Here is a 15,511-nt window from a genome sequence, read left to right on the forward strand (position 1 = left end):
TTTCCCGACTCGAGTCGTTTTTAAACGGAATGATGATGAGGATCAAATTTTGTTGAATCACAAAAAATGTCGAACAAATTGGAATACCATCGTGGTGATGAAGATGGCTATGATGATAGCGGAGAAGATCATCCAAATGATGATGATACTTATTCATCGAACCGAATGCAAGACGATGAGGAGGAGCAAGGAATTATTCGATTTGCTTTTCAAAAGGAATCATCATCAAAAGGGCAATTGAAAGAAATTCATATCGTTACTCCCGGAGAACTCATTGTAGAGAATGGAAGCAATGTGTTGTGTGGGCACGGAACGTATCGTAATGAAAGAAATCAACTCATAAGCAGCGTTTGTGGTGTAGTAGAACAAGTAAACAAATTAATTTCAGTAAGACCTGTCCGAGCGAGGTACCATGCTGAAGTTGGTGATGTGATTGTCGGAAGAATTTCAAAATTAACAGGTAAAAAGTGGAAAGTTGATGTACAAGCAAGACAAGACGCAGTGTTAGATTTAAATTCTGTAAATATTCCTGGAGGACAACGAAGAAAAACATATGAAGATCAATTAAACATGAGAAGCATATATCAAGAAGATGATTTGATCACAGCAGAGGTTCATAGAACAGATGGTAGTTCTCTTCAATTACAGACTAGAAGTTCAAGATATGGTAAATTAGCAAATGGAGTGATGGTCCGAGTTCATCCATCTCTTGTGAAACGGTGCACGCAACATTTTCATAATTTTTCTTTTGGAGTGAAAGTGATTCTTGGCAAGAACGGGTACATTTGGATAACAGCATCAGGTAAATCTTCAAGTGACGCAATGGATACATCTGATTCTAGAAAGTCTTCTTTCACCAATTTAGATGATTTACTAGCAGCTGCTGACACAGAGGAAGAAGCTTCAAGACCCATCTCAAAGATGACTTCAAAACCTGGTGAACCATTTGAATCAAATAGTTTCACTGCTGCAGGAACGTATACAGATGTAGTGACTGGAAAAGATAGAGAGGTGGTTTGTCGAACACGAAACGCAATAATTTGTCTACAATATCCCTTTCATTACTCAGCCGTACCACCTATGTTTTGTAAACTGGTGGATGAACTTGCAAAATTCAAAAAATTGAAAAAGGTCCCTCACGGTCCGACTGTGTCGAACTAGGGAAGTGTGAAAGATGATTTCCCACTTCCCAAATTTAATGTTTGTTGTCAACATAAAACAAACGCAGTTGGTACCTTGGTTTGGTGTTAGCCGCACCTACAGTAAAGCAACTACTTCCTTCCAGCTCCATTTCAATTCATTACGAATTCACCAAGCTTTTAAACTCGGGCTGAACCTGAAGACGCGCGTTAGCACTGAACTGCAGGAAGCGGATGAGAGCATGGTGTTGGAGACATGGTTGGCATTAACAAAAGTTTTTGGGTGTGACTTGTGTCAGATTATCGAAGCCAGTCTTTTAGACTCGGGGCTGAACCTGAAGAAGCGCGTTAGCACTTGACCGCAGGAAACCAATGAGAGCACTAGCTTGAGGGAATCTGACACACGTCACAGAATATATGCATCTCACTTTATATTCCACACGTATGGTATTGAAACCAACAATGTGAGTGGACATGTTTAGCGCATGCGCTGCATTTGAAAGTGGTGTTGGAACGAATTCCTTTTCTCTTACAAAATTCACATGGTTTGGGTTGTTGGGTCAACATTGGAAAATGTTGCAACGTTGAAATTTCCTTATACCGAGGTTGTCGATCACTAAGGCTGTAAATAATGGCAACCAAATGGCCTAATTGTTGAGGCTTTCGGTTATTGGGTCCCATATGGAAATATTGATATAATTTGTGAGAACCAACCACAAGTGTCTTCATCATTGCAAAAAACATGCATCGTTTCCAACTTCTATGTCTACTTCGAAAATGGTACAAATTCAATGCAGCGTCAAATGAATCAACACTTCCCATGTTCATGTTATAAAATCGTAAAATGTCACATCTTGGTGTTTTGTTAGACCCTTTGGCTTTGACACGTTCTAATTCTTCTCTTGGAATTGAAGTGGACCCAACAGACGCCATAAAATTACATTTACCAGAATCAAACACTGAGAGTGCTGCAAAAGCGTTATCATTTCTAACAATAAAGCTTTGATCTCCTTTCTGTTTGAGATCCGGTTGCAAATAATTGGAAAATATTTCGGAAGGCCGATTACTTTGGCAACTCAATACAAATTCAAAGTTATTTTGTTTCAATTGCTCTGCTAATGTCAAACTTCCGTAAAATTGATCAGTAATTATTGTGTACTTTCTTGTGTTGTAATCTGGAAGTTTCTTGGCCAAATCCATAACATAATCAACTACGGTAGTACTAAGGTTATGCTCATTATTTTTCCCTCTGTATAACCAAAACCAAACCGGCATCCCGAAACTGTCACATAGAATAAATAATTTTAAACCTGTGGCATGTGGTTTACCACGGACGTGTTGTCTTCCCTTAAACCGTCCTTTGAACAATATAATACATTCATCAACAACCCCAATATTACTTGGGATCCAACACTCATGAAGCAGGTTGCAAAACGTGTCTAATATCCAATCAATATCGTATGATATGCATTGATGAATTTCTCGAAAACGTTTCTTGGTCATTATGTTGCGAATTAATCCGTTCCCAAATAAATATTCCTCTTCCTTTGTCCAATAATGTGCCAACTCCGGCATTTTGATAAGCCCCATTGTAAAAGTAATCGCAAAATAATAGTTCAATTCCTGCAAGGTAACCTCAGGTTTTTTCAATTCAGCACATTTTAAATTAGTTTTTTCTAAAATATGCTTTTCCACCTCAGCCGTGTATAATTGTTTGAATAATTCAAAACTATTTCCGTTTGTAACTTTGTTTGACGGTTTGCCACATTCTTTGGTGATGTATGGATTACAGAATTCCGGTGCTTTTTTCCAGCCTTCAGGAATATAACCATGCTTGTCTTTGTTGTGGGAGAGGAGAGCTTTTTTGCTTGCAAATTTCTTATTACATTCTTCGCAAACAATACTTGATTTTTTCTTTTTTTTTGATTTCTCAATTAATCTACTTGATGTCATTGATTTCTTTCTTTTCTTAGTTTCCTTGGTTTCGGCTGATGAATTATTGTTTGTAGATTTTTTCAATTTTTTAATGCTCCGTAGATTCCCTTCAAACTCATTTTGAGATGCGTTTGGATTAAGTGATGCGTAGAAGTTCATTATAGTTTGGACTAATTGTTGTTTGTTTCCTGATGTCCTAACATGATATTGTTTACATAATTCTTTTAAATTCTTGTTTGTGAGTTGTTGTAGCTCATCTTGTGACATTTTGATGATTTGTTGTTCCGATGATTTTGTTTGTTGAGTTTCACCCGAAGGTAGTTGTTGTGATGATTGTGGTAAAGTACTAGGTTCATTTTGTTGTGATGATTGTTGTGATGAGCAAAATGTGGCGCGTCCGTGTTGTTGTGGCCTGTTTGACTTGCTCATTTTTTCGTTATTTTCCAACAACACCAACGGCAACATTGATTCATAAATCTACTCACTCACCACATGTGTGATGAGTAAGGATGAAGTCATCGTTTAGTGTGAGCCTGTTGCAAACGGCTGACTCAAAATCCTACAATTAATTTGGATGCGGCTTTCCGAACCGTGACTCACGAAATACAAAAATAGACGTGGGAACTTGGCATTTTATTTTTAAATTTGCTGCTTTTTGATTGGATGCAGGAAAGAGATATCAATTTTTACCTATTTATCCCGAGACTATTATGGATGTCTATGAAAGTTCTCTTCAGCTCTCTGTTAAAGACATGCTTTCCAGAGACAAAATACCTCTCATTACTCAAACTGCAGCTGTAAGAGTTCAAAAACAGTTAATGAACAACGAACAAATTTTTTAATTATCTATTGTATGCTCAATAATGTTTTGGATGACAAGGTTAGCTTGGAAAGGGTATGGAGTTTGTTTGATTTGGTGCTGAAATCTTTCAATCTCATGAATGATGACATGCATTCTCTCGATTTTTTGCCAATTCACAAGAATGGTCTCTTCCTCGTTTTCTACTACAAATGGCTCTTCTTTTTGACTTTCTCGCAACAGTATCAAATAGGGCGTGCTGTCCAGTTCGTTTAGAAAGCCTGTTCAACAAGACACAATTGAAACTTACAAGTATGGAATACATGGCGAATTGATAAGGTGAGCTGTATTCATCTTAAATTCAGTGGAGGCCAGTCCTTGAAATTTGTTCAACAATGCTTGGTCAGTTAGTGGTCTTTGATTCAAGCTTATTGAAAGCCCTTGAACAAGTGCAAAAAACGTGGAGTAATTTTTAAACTTGTTTAAAAACTGAAACAGTCCCTTGATCGTCCATCAACCCCGTTCAACAAAGTACTTACTTGTGAAATTAACATCAATTTTTCAAAAGCCTTGTCGTCCATTCCAGCTTGTGTACAAGTACATGAAGCTGCCCAATTCCGTATCCGTTTGTAACGATTAGAAATGGCACGTATGGAAGGAGAGGTATCGATGAAATACAATTCCTGGGGCTAAACCAAATGAAGATGCTTGTAACGAATAGTCATGTACTTACTTTCATTTGACAAAGAATGAGCTCGTCCTGAAGGCATAGCTGTCTTGCAAGATCACATTCGTTAATGTCCCAGAAGGAACAGTTGTAATCATTCACTATTTGAATTTCTGGAGCATAGAACATAACTTGGGTATTAAAAGAGATGGGAAATAAGCCATGCACCATCATCATTAAGGTATGTGAAGAGGTCTTTTCTATGATCCCTGTTTTTTCTAAGACAAAAAGCAATCTGTCCAACTTTCCTTGTATGCATGTATCATTGGACACATCGGAGTGCTCTTTAATCCATAAGAACAACTTTCGTTCCAAATGTATGGCTTTCTCAAAATGAAACGAGAGAAAATCCACAAAACTCGCGTTTGAAATGAACAGATGGCTCGAGGCAATGAAGCACCTCATAAACTCTTCGTTCCGAGTGTGCAGAAATGCTTCCAGAAGCTCATTCAGCGAGATGCCTTCGAAAGACAATAGGGTGGTCCCATCATCAGAAAACACTGAAGGATTTTTCGTTGAAGTTGTAAGAATTGCGTCCAAGACAGGTTCAATTTCTGAAGCAATGAATGAAAGTTTACCGTCGTTTGATGCTCCCGACTCCTCCTCAATGCTCCTCGCTGAAAGCCTCAGTCCTAACTCTTTGAGACTGCCTATCATGAATTGTAAAACAGTCTCTTGGTTGAATGTTTGTTTATTGCCCGATTCGGTTTCAGTGTTCGTGTCGTGCATATCCTCCAACTTCATAGTGCTATGGGCGGAAGCATCGTCTTCAGTTGGCTCAATCATTTTTAAAAAGCTGTTTTCATCTCTCACGACCGTTGAAGCCAAATGAACAATTACAGCAATTTCTTTCAAAAAGCATCACTAAAACACAGTCCTGATGACGCAAGGTTTATTAATAACCTTGTTTGTTTTGGAGGTTTTGTTTTTATTAACGGTTTTAAGTTGCTCAGCACTAAAATAAAAGAGCAAAAGCCACAATTTATTACAAATTCAACAAGTAAATATAATCATCAACAGTCAGTTCCTGACGAACCATTCATTCATTCTTTGAATCAAAAGTGTTGTTTTGGAGGTGGATAAGGAATTGTCAAGGCGTTCACTTTTCCATGATCAGTTCCGACGAAAAGAATGAATCAAGTTATTCAAATTGATAGAGTTTCAATTCAATGAGTCCTTCAATACTGATAGAGTTTCAACTCTTGTTGAGGTTATCAAAAAAAAACTCAACAACAACCTTAATCTCAAACAATGAAGAGAAGTAGAGAGGATGAACCTACTCATCCTCCTACTAATCCATCTCTTGCACACGGCATCATTCCATTCTGGGATGAGTACTCACAACAAGTATCGGATGAACTTTGGGCATGTTCAAGAGATTCCTTTCATGAGTTTAATCAGTACAACAACAAGGGATGCACTGACGGATGGTTCAACTTTTCTCAATTCACTGTGATTGAATCCAAGCCAGTGTTTGATGTTCCACTCAATGTTCATCACTCTATAACAGAGAATGTGGCTTTTGATAACTCTAAAAAGCCACCTCAGCTCAAGAAAGCAAAAAAGAATCAAAAGGTGGCCCAAAAATTTCAAGCAGACAAATCCTTGAAAATCCGACTCTACCCCAATGAACAAGAAAGGACAACATTGAATCAGTGGATGGGAACTGCTCGTTGGATCTACAACAAGTGTTTAGAATTCACCAACAAATCCAAAGGTGTCAAGAAAAATAAGAAGAATTTCAGAACGTTTGTGAACAACGATAATTATCAGACAGAAAATCAGTGGGTTGTGAATACTCCTTATGACGTAAGAGATGCTGCCGCTATTGAATTGTTGACTGCGTTCAAAACGAACTTCGAAAAGAAGAAGGCTGGAACGATTGACAAGTTCATGATCCGTTTTAGGCGAAAGAAAGACAGAAAAGATCATTTTGTTCTCCACTGCAAGCACTGGAAGAAAAAGAACGGACTGTATTCTTTTATTAGGAACATCAAGAGTGCCGAACCTTTGCCTGTGGAGCTTCAGTACGATTCCATCATTATTAAGAACAAGTTGAACCATTATTATTTATGTATTCCACAAGTACTGGATATTAGGGGTGAGAACCAAGCCCCTCAACATTCAGGACAAGTTGTAGCATTGGATCCAGGAGTAAGAACATTTCAGACCACCTTTGATTTGAATGGTTATTCAACCAAAATGGGGCTCAGGAGGTGCCGAAAGAATTGGTAGATTGTGTTGCGCGTATGACAAGTTACAATCGAAGTGGTCTCAACCAGAAGTCAGACATTGCCAAAGATACAAGTACAAGAGAGCAGGAAGAAGAATTCAACAAAAGATTAGAAATATCGTGGATGATCTACACAAGAAACTGTGTTTGTGGTTGTGTCGAAACTACCAAGTGATCTTACTTCCTTCGTTTGAGACTCAGAAAATGGTAAAGAAACTCCATAGGAGAATTAATAGCAAGACAGCAAGAAAAATGTTGACTTGGTCACATTACAGATTCAAGCAAAGATTGCTTCACTAAGCTAGAGAGCATCCGTGGACACACATTTATATTGTCAACGAAGCGTATACATCCAAAACTTGCTCATGTTGTGGACATGTTTATACGGTTGGATCATCCGAAGTGTTTCGTTGTCCATCATGTGGCTCAATTTTTGACAGAGATATCAATGCAGCAAGAAATATTCTTCTTCGATTCCTTACTACTCATAGAATTAGTTTTTGAGCACCTTGTGTGTTGGGTCTTCCCCACCTTGTGTGCGTTGGGTCCTTTCCCCTGGCTTTCACTCTTTGAGTGTTTGCTTGCAAGATCAGCACTTTGTTCGATTTGTTTGTTTTGTTCAAAATGTTGATTTAAATAAAGGCGTGTTGATTGCCCAAAGTATAAAGCTGCATCGAAACCTTAATGAATAGCATCACCCTAATATGCAAATGAACAAACCTAAAAAGGGGGAACCAGCGGAAGGTGCAAGATATCTTCCTTTTCGTTGGACACAACAAGTTCATGCAGTCAAATGGTCTTTACCAGATACACCGAAATGACAATGCTCGCGTGTGCGGCACAAACACGAGCGCTATCATTTCCAAAATGGTTGAGCTGAACGAAGGAGAAAAAAAATGCGATTTGCTGAAAATCTCCATCATGGTTGTCGTGCCGAAAATCATCATCATTTAAATTGGACAGGTCCTATCGAGTTTCAACAAGTCAAAACAAAATTCAAAACATAATACTGTGAATCAAATTATTCGATTGAACAACATGCTTGAAGTTGCATATGCCTTCACCGCCATCTCACTTGCGGTTGTAGCCTTTTTCATTCTATCCATCTTTAACAATTATCTCAAAGTTAAACATATCAAAGGATCCTGGCAGTTTTTTGTCACTCTCTTCCGCTACCCAATCATCTCTCAACACATGTTCTTTGGATCTCACAAATCCCTTTATGAATTGACCAAGGAAAAGGGTGATGAAAAAACCGGAACTGTTCGAGTTTCCATGTATGACCGAAATATTGTTTCCATTTGCGACAAGGATATGTTAAAAGAATTACTGGTTGTCAAGGGAAACAATTTCGTCAAGCAAAGCAGACTCTATGAAATTTTCAATACCTTTGGTGTCAACATTCTCAGTGCATTGGATGCTAGCGGAGAAACTTGGAAGAATCATCACAAAGTTGCTTCAGGAGCTTTTGCAAGCAAGAATTTAGAATATATGGCTAGAGTGGCCTCAAAGAGTGTTGATTTATGCCGCTCATCAAAATGGGATAAATTAATTCGTGATTCTCCAACTAAGAGCTTTGTTTTGGATGCCAATGGAGACTTTTCAGATATTACTTTGGACGTTCTTGGTAAAGCTGGATTTGGACTTGATTTTTCAATTTTCGATGAATTGAATCCAGAAGGAAAGATATTCAGACGAGCTTTGGAAACCATGTTTACCAAAGGTATTATTGCCAAACGTTTTGTTGGTTTGAATCCAGTCTTGTCTTGGGCTTACCCATTGGTGTGCAAAGTATTAGGCATTGATCAAGCAGTATCAATTGTGAGCAACAAGCTCGATGAAATCATCAAGGACCGAACACAAGAAGTGGAGAAGAGAGGTCTCGAGGACGACGGAAACGACACTACTGCCGAGGAATTGGAAGACAGAAAAGATTTATTGAGCGTTTTGGTCGAAGCAAACTTTATTCAGAAAGGAATTTTAACCGATGCTGAATTGAAATCTGATGCTTATATTTTCTCTTTGGCTGGACATGAAACCACTTCCACAACACTTCAATGGGTATGCTACGAGTTATCAAAGAGACCTGAAGTTCAAAAGAAGGCAAGAGAAGAAGTGGATACTATTTTGGGTAAAGGCACAAACGCCAGAGCTCCCGATTATAACGACTATCCGATCATGAATTATGTCAACGCAGTTATTATGGAAGCATTGAGACTTCATCCTCCAGTGACTAATGTATTCCGTGTTGCTAAAAAGACAACCACCATTGGAAATATTACCATTCCAAAGGATACCAATGTGCTGATCAATATTTTCAGTGCGAACCGATCTGAGAATAATTGGGAGAAACCACTCGAGTTCATTCCAGAACGTTATCCATTGAATGCTGATGAACAATTGAAGATTCAACACGATTTTACATGGATTCCCTTCTCAATGGGTAATAGAAAATGCATTGGATTTAAATTTGCTCAAATTGAAGCCTTTGTCATTTTGTGTAGAATTTTGCAATTCTATGAATTGGAGTTGGGAAATGATGAATCGAATCCAAACGATCAAATCCATGATGTTCCTGGTGTTACTGTTAGGCCAGGTAATTTGAAGGTGATTATGAAACCAAGACAGGATTTGTAAATATCTCACACACGCACACACACAGACTTTAGTCACACACAATGCTGACGAAATTCTTTGAAAAAAACCCCTTCATGTATTCCAATTAAAAAAACAAATATTTGTGAATCCTTCGCTTAAGAATCAATTCTGTGGTCCAACATCCTAGGAGGAGAGCAAGACGGGTCTAATGGAAGGGAAGCAAGATTAACGGTGATAAAAAATAACGTTTTTACTAACAACAGCAAGTAATGGTGGAAGTATTGTGGCTGAGTAAAGGAAGTGATACTGGTGCATTTAATGTTTGAAAATACCATCACACCAAGAGGGCCTGGACAAATCCCGATCCTAATACACAGTATCACCAAACCAACACTTCACTATCAATTAGGCTTGTCCTGTGAACGTTTAAACTTGCATTGTTTATTTTGTTCATGTTTAAACAAGTTTGAACAAGTTTTAAATTGTTTGAACTTGTTTATAAAGTTTATTATGTTTGTTCATGTTTGAACTGTTTAAACATTTGTGAACAGAAAACACAAGAATCACAAATAAATTTAATTTAATATAAAAAAATGAAAAACACAACAACATTGCCACTAACACTTCTGGTGGCGTAGTAATTATGACACGTTGCTCAATGATGTATTTAATGCGCAAAGAAGCATCGGCATGAGATCTCTATTTTGCCATCTTCTCCCAATAATACATTTCTTGAAACAATAATGATATTCTTTCCCTTTAGCCATAATTATTCCGATTCGTGATAAATGCCATCCTGATAATCAAAACCAAGAACAACGAACGGGTGATAAAGAAAAATTCTTCTCTCTCTCGCTCTAATTTCTATTGTTCATCACTGAACATCATTTTGCTCTGAGGTTTAATTACATACCAAAATATTTATTTTAATTTTATATTTTGTTTATTGATGATAATGGTAACACAACGCAAATTGATTGAGAAAGGTTTTGGACCCGATCATCACACAACTGCATCTACATTTTACATCTTCCATGGCTATTGATATTTTTGCGTTATAGGGAGATGGAATTAATGTACACGCTTGAAGCTTTGTCTGAGAATTTACATTGCCAATCTCAAAAACACAATCAGATACTAGTGAATTCTTGTACAATTCAAACACTCTGGCAATTCTGAATTCTGTGTTCCCTTTGTAAATTACAAACTGCCCTTTCTTCAATGTAATATCATTAGACGTATTTGAGGACAAACCCAATAATTTACGACACTTAGGATAGAGACTAAACATGGCATTCATTGACATTTCTAGTTGAACAGCTCTTTCTTCCAATTCCTTCTTATTACTTTTATCATTCAATTTCTTGTATTTTGAGTGCTTCAGTTCAAACAAGAGAGCCCAAAACCACAAAACACTACCATATTGCCTACAATCATCAAACAAATGACATCCCCAATGGAAATTTGGAAATTTACATGCATCTGCACCAAATACTTCTCGGAAAAGTTTTCTGAATTTGACGTATATTCTTTCAGCCTCGGGAATTGCAAAACGGATCAATTACTTCCGGATATTTAAGGAACGGATTGTCTATTGGAGTGCATGTTGAGTATGTTTTCAGTAATTGGTTTCGCTTTGTCTTGGATAATTTCATGTATAGCACTTTCATATTTTCTAGAGTGAGAAAATTCATGCCGTAACATTTCTCTCTCACATATGCTTGTTGATATGTGCGTTTAATTTCTGGAATTTTAGGAATAATTTCTTTCATTTCTAATATTTTTCTAGACTTAGGCTCAACAGTGAAATCAGGATCGCATAACGAAGCTCCATATAAAATATTAGGAGTAAGATGTTGACACGAACTGGTTTCTAAACACCTTGAACATTCGTCTTTCATCAGTTGCAAGGAAAACCATTTCTCAATAGTATCCCAAATAAAACCTGCAACTTCAATTCTAATTGGAATTTCTTGGCCTGTGGATGGATGGATCACTGTGAGAGTGAATCCGTTCAACTGTTTGATTTCATTCATTAATTTGTCTGCGAATTCCCAAAATCCTAGCAATCGAATAGACTCCATTGACGAACATAATTGAGAATCCCAATTTAACAGTGTGTAATAAATTCCACAAGTAGACTTTGATTTTGTACGAAATTTCACAACGTCGTCCATATATATCAATACAGCAATTGGAAATACAGTTGTATCCTTTTGAATCATCTTTTGAAACATATCAGAATGATACGGTTGTGGTTCATTTTGAGTTAATTGATGACTCTCGAACGAGAAGCACATTCGTTCAACCAAAAACAAATCGAATATTTATATTTTCAATGCTTTCCCTTAATGATAGATAAACACATTCTTTGCTTGTAGGTTTCGGTTGTTGTGGATCCATCATCTTTTTTCTACCTCGCAATGTGTCATAGCAAGGATATTTAGAGATTTCTTCAGGATTGTCTTTAATTTACTTTAAGGCGTAGGCTTCCTTGCTAATGAGAAAAAAATTCACCAATAAGAAACAATATAGCTCCTCAACACATTTAAATGGATGAAGTTGAGACGAAGGACATGAAAATGAATCGGTGAGAGGAACATCATCTGTTTGGTCAATATATGGCATCTCTTGTTGTATTTTCTCTAAAAACTCCTTAATGGGCAAAGGCGTGATGGTTTTCTTCGGGCCAGAACAAGTCCTGATGTAAAGTGTCTTTGGGACAAATCCAATGCTGATGAAATCATGTTAGATCAATGCTTGCTGGTATTGGCTGTCTCTTCTGGTGATGTTGCAAGGCCTCATGAATTGTTATCCTAACAGTAATCTTCCAATGACACCAACAAAACATCGATTTCAATTTGTTCCAACTTTCAGTGGAAAAGAGTTGTTATACTTTGGCACCTTACACTTAGTGTCAGTGCTGTTGACCTTTTTATATCAAACAAAAAAAAGGCATGATTTAATCTCATGCATCTACTTTCCTTACGTATATTAGCTTGTACCTTCGTATGAAATGAGTTAGGAGGCACAAAAGATGATATGTTCCTTTCATTCATGATGATTGACTCAGCCGTTAAGAAGTATGACTACGAAACAAAAGTGATTCCAGTTCCATTGATTACCCTTCTGATTGCTTCAGCTTGACTTTAGCTGTTACCGTCATTCCTAAACCACTCAAATTCGATTACATCAGCCAACAACAGTGTTGAGTACCATTCTCTTGTTCTTCTCAACCTTTTGTAACAATTGAACAAAAGTAGATGTCACTATGAAGAAAAGCTGGCAAGTTTCACTCCCCTGTTGAACCAAATGAAAATGTTTTCCTGTACTGCAAGTGTTTTTCCTCAACATAAATCGCCTCACAAGCTCATTCAGCAAGCTCTGACATCCTGTTCGACAACTTCATCTCAATCTCTTTCAACGCCGTGTTGTATGGCCCAACATCAACTCAGAAAACAGGTGCTGAACGGTGGAACATTATTTGAACCGCTTGCCTCACAACGCTTCACCTTGAAAATGAGGGTGAGTCTATTCCCTCCATAAACTAAATTTCGTAGATGATCATTTGGTATTGTCGTTGTCAGACGAATTGTCCAAAAATTGAGTTCGTGATGCTGTTTCCTAGACCCGATGATGATTGTGCAGTGCAGAGAATTTTGAGGCCAGTTGCTCACACAAAAATCGCGTGGCTTATCTTGTTGCAACATGTTGAAGCTAAAAAAGTAATATATTTGAAACGTGAATAAAAATCAACTTACCGCCACCTTAATTTCATCTTGTAAATCCTTGTTCATTAAAATCCTCAACACCATCAAGGAAATTGAATACTGATAGAAGAACTGAATGAAGTATTACCATCTTGGATCGTGATACCATCAATATTGTATAAATGGCAGAGTTTTATTAAAATTTAACTTATGTACATAGTTTGGTGTGCTATTAAGAAAACCTTAGCTTTTTCAGACAAGTATATTCTGGAATCCAATTCAATTCATCCAGAATATACTTGTCTAAAAAAGCCAAGGTTTTCTTAAAAATACACCCCATTGAAATTTCTTATTTTTTTCTCTGTTTGAAATATTTTTTTATGTTTTTCTTGAAAAAGAAACTCTTTTGAAAAGTAAAATTATATTCTTGTTCGTTCATGTTTTTGGATGGCAAAACTATTTATTAAGACATTTTTTATTTTTTTTCCAAGAGGGAAAAAGTTTTAATTAAATCTGCGGATTAGTTAGGGCCCTCGTGTCCTCTGAAGAATAGATTGAAAAAAAGAGCAAAGAGAGAATTGATTTCACATCGAATTGAAGTTATTAATTTAGATGACGCTATTAACTGTGTGCTAGGATGGACGATTTCTCCTACCCCTCCCTTTGAACGATGTCATTAGATTTTATTGAACAATCAAAATATTCCTACCCTTCACTACGTTCAAAATAAATCAGGCATTAAAGGCCATCATTAATCAGATCTTATTCGGTCTTAAAGGAACTATTATAGATGATGTAACGTCAAGATTACCTTTCCAATATTGGAACAAATATGGTTCAACTAGTGATTGCTTAACATAAGAATACAAATGAAGTACATATGAGTTTAAGAATGGGGAGGGGTGGAAGAAATCGCCCATCCTAGCACACAGCTAATAGCCCGGATGGGGATGATTGCTAAAATACTGCTTAATTGCAGCAACTCCAGCAACAACAACCACCAAACAATCCCAAAATTTTTTTATTCCAAATATGAGAGTCGGTAATATTTCTCCAGACTGCATACTTGTAATTGGGTGAGATTTTCGCTTTCAAGAATCTAATATTGAGGGATTTTCAATGAACATGATCAATGAGGTTGGGATTGTCATCTAATTTTGTTGTCATTTTCTTGTGGTGAAAGGTCTGTGTCATTTCTCTTTGATTGAAAATGATGATATCTGTCTTGGTAAGAAGTCGTTGTTTACCAAAGAGTTGTCTGATGTCGAAAATTGTGGGTTGTGAGAGACTTTGTCTGGCTAGAGCGTCGACCTTAATATTCTCAGGGTCCTTATGTCCCTTTACTTTCTTTAGAGAAATTTGAAGACTTCTAGCTCTAATAATTTTCTGAAATTCTCGATAGAAGAGGAGGAATCGTCCTCGATAGTTCTTTTTGAGAGCTTGGATTGCAACTTGACTGTCTGTATGGATGGTTGCTTTGGAGCGGTTCGGTATAAGATGAATAGAAGTAAGGATGGATGCGAGTTCAGCAATGTTGTGTGAATATCCATCATGAATTCTGAGAGAGTGTGAGTGTAATAGTTTTGGAGTGTGACTGTGGTCGTAAATGTTGATTCCCATTCCAGATTTACCATTCTGTCGGGATCCATCAGTGTGAATTTCAAAGTTAGTTCCTGAGAGTTGAGGAAGTGAAAATTGTTGATTGTTGAGTTGGACAGAGATGTTGTACTGTCCTTGTGATGCGACATTCCGAAGACGTAGGCTTTTCTGATGAGATTGTTGGTTGGCCATGAGCATCAAGGTTCGAAGGTGAATATGCTCAATAAATTCCACAATTGAAGGAATGTCCAAACCAGAAAGTGTTGTTGGGAGATGAAAGAAACCTGAAGGAGTTCTCACATCGATGAGCATTCGTCTTTTAATTGCGGACCGAATGCTTGAGTTAATGGACTCGAGATGTTTCTTGGAAATGAAATTTGTTTTAGAGAGGTGAGTGAAGAGAGAGATGGCTTTGGCATGGATAACCTTTTTCAAGTTGAGAGGTTCCAATCTTCGCACAGGTAGGTATTTGAGAGAGAGTCGCAGTTTCTCAATCTTATCATTGACGTCTGCGTTGACAATTCGATCTGACCAAGGATAGTGACCCAAAACCCGAAGGTTTGGTTCAAGTGGAATAACAGTACCCTTAATTTTTGGTGTCATCTTGCTTTTTGATGGGAGATGAACCCCTTTGGATTTGGACGGGTTAATTTTGAATAGCAATTGAGACAACCATGTATCAACGTCGTCGAGTCGGTCATTATATTTAACATGTCTATTGCAAACAATATTCATATCGTCTGCAAAATTGAGAAGTCCGATATCATTGAC

General features: G+C 37.3%; 7 protein-coding genes across 7 annotated transcripts; 3 read left to right on the forward strand and 4 right to left on the reverse strand.

Moving 5' to 3' along the window:
* Positions 1–66: 66 nt before the first annotated feature.
* On the forward strand, positions 67–1,161 carry C9374_001714 (uncharacterized protein; the record flags this gene model as incomplete). Its single annotated transcript, XM_044691052.1, has 1 exon — positions 67–1,161. The coding sequence occupies one exon, from the start codon at positions 67–69 to the stop codon at positions 1,159–1,161; it is 1,095 nt and encodes a 364-aa protein (XP_044551374.1).
* Positions 1,162–1,568: 407 nt separating this feature from the next.
* On the reverse strand, positions 1,569–3,503 carry C9374_001715 (uncharacterized protein; the record flags this gene model as incomplete). Its single annotated transcript, XM_044691053.1, has 1 exon — positions 1,569–3,503. The coding sequence occupies one exon, from the start codon at positions 3,501–3,503 to the stop codon at positions 1,569–1,571; it is 1,935 nt and encodes a 644-aa protein (XP_044551375.1).
* A 409-nt stretch (positions 3,504–3,912) lies between these two features.
* Positions 3,913–5,386, reverse strand: C9374_001716 (uncharacterized protein; the record flags this gene model as incomplete). The annotated part of the gene is made up of 4 exons (XM_044691054.1): positions 3,913–4,132; positions 4,184–4,362; positions 4,413–4,562; positions 4,607–5,386. 4 exons carry the CDS (start codon positions 5,384–5,386, stop codon positions 3,913–3,915), a joined length of 1,329 nt encoding a protein of 442 aa, XP_044551376.1.
* A 465-nt stretch (positions 5,387–5,851) lies between these two features.
* On the forward strand, positions 5,852–6,835 carry C9374_001717 (uncharacterized protein; the record flags this gene model as incomplete). The annotated part of the gene is made up of 1 exon (XM_044691055.1): positions 5,852–6,835. One exon carries the CDS (start codon positions 5,852–5,854, stop codon positions 6,833–6,835), a length of 984 nt encoding a protein of 327 aa, XP_044551377.1.
* Positions 6,836–8,027: 1,192 nt separating this feature from the next.
* On the forward strand, positions 8,028–9,470 carry C9374_001718 (uncharacterized protein; the record flags this gene model as incomplete). Its single annotated transcript, XM_044691056.1, has 1 exon — positions 8,028–9,470. The coding sequence occupies one exon, from the start codon at positions 8,028–8,030 to the stop codon at positions 9,468–9,470; it is 1,443 nt and encodes a 480-aa protein (XP_044551378.1).
* Positions 9,471–10,963: 1,493 nt separating this feature from the next.
* C9374_001719 (uncharacterized protein) lies at positions 10,964–11,731 on the reverse strand (the record flags this gene model as incomplete). Its single annotated transcript, XM_044691057.1, has 1 exon — positions 10,964–11,731. One exon carries the CDS (start codon positions 11,729–11,731, stop codon positions 10,964–10,966), a length of 768 nt encoding a protein of 255 aa, XP_044551379.1.
* Positions 11,732–14,257: 2,526 nt separating this feature from the next.
* Positions 14,258–15,343, reverse strand: C9374_001720 (uncharacterized protein; the record flags this gene model as incomplete). Its single annotated transcript, XM_044691059.1, has 1 exon — positions 14,258–15,343. One exon carries the CDS (start codon positions 15,341–15,343, stop codon positions 14,258–14,260), a length of 1,086 nt encoding a protein of 361 aa, XP_044551380.1.
* Between the last annotated feature and the right edge of the window lie 168 nt (positions 15,344–15,511).

The sequence above is a fragment of the Naegleria lovaniensis genome (genome assembly GCF_003324165.1).
Source record: "Naegleria lovaniensis strain ATCC 30569 chromosome Unknown tig014, whole genome shotgun sequence".
Taxonomy (NCBI): domain Eukaryota; phylum Heterolobosea; class Eutetramitea; order Acrasida; family Naegleriidae; genus Naegleria; species Naegleria lovaniensis.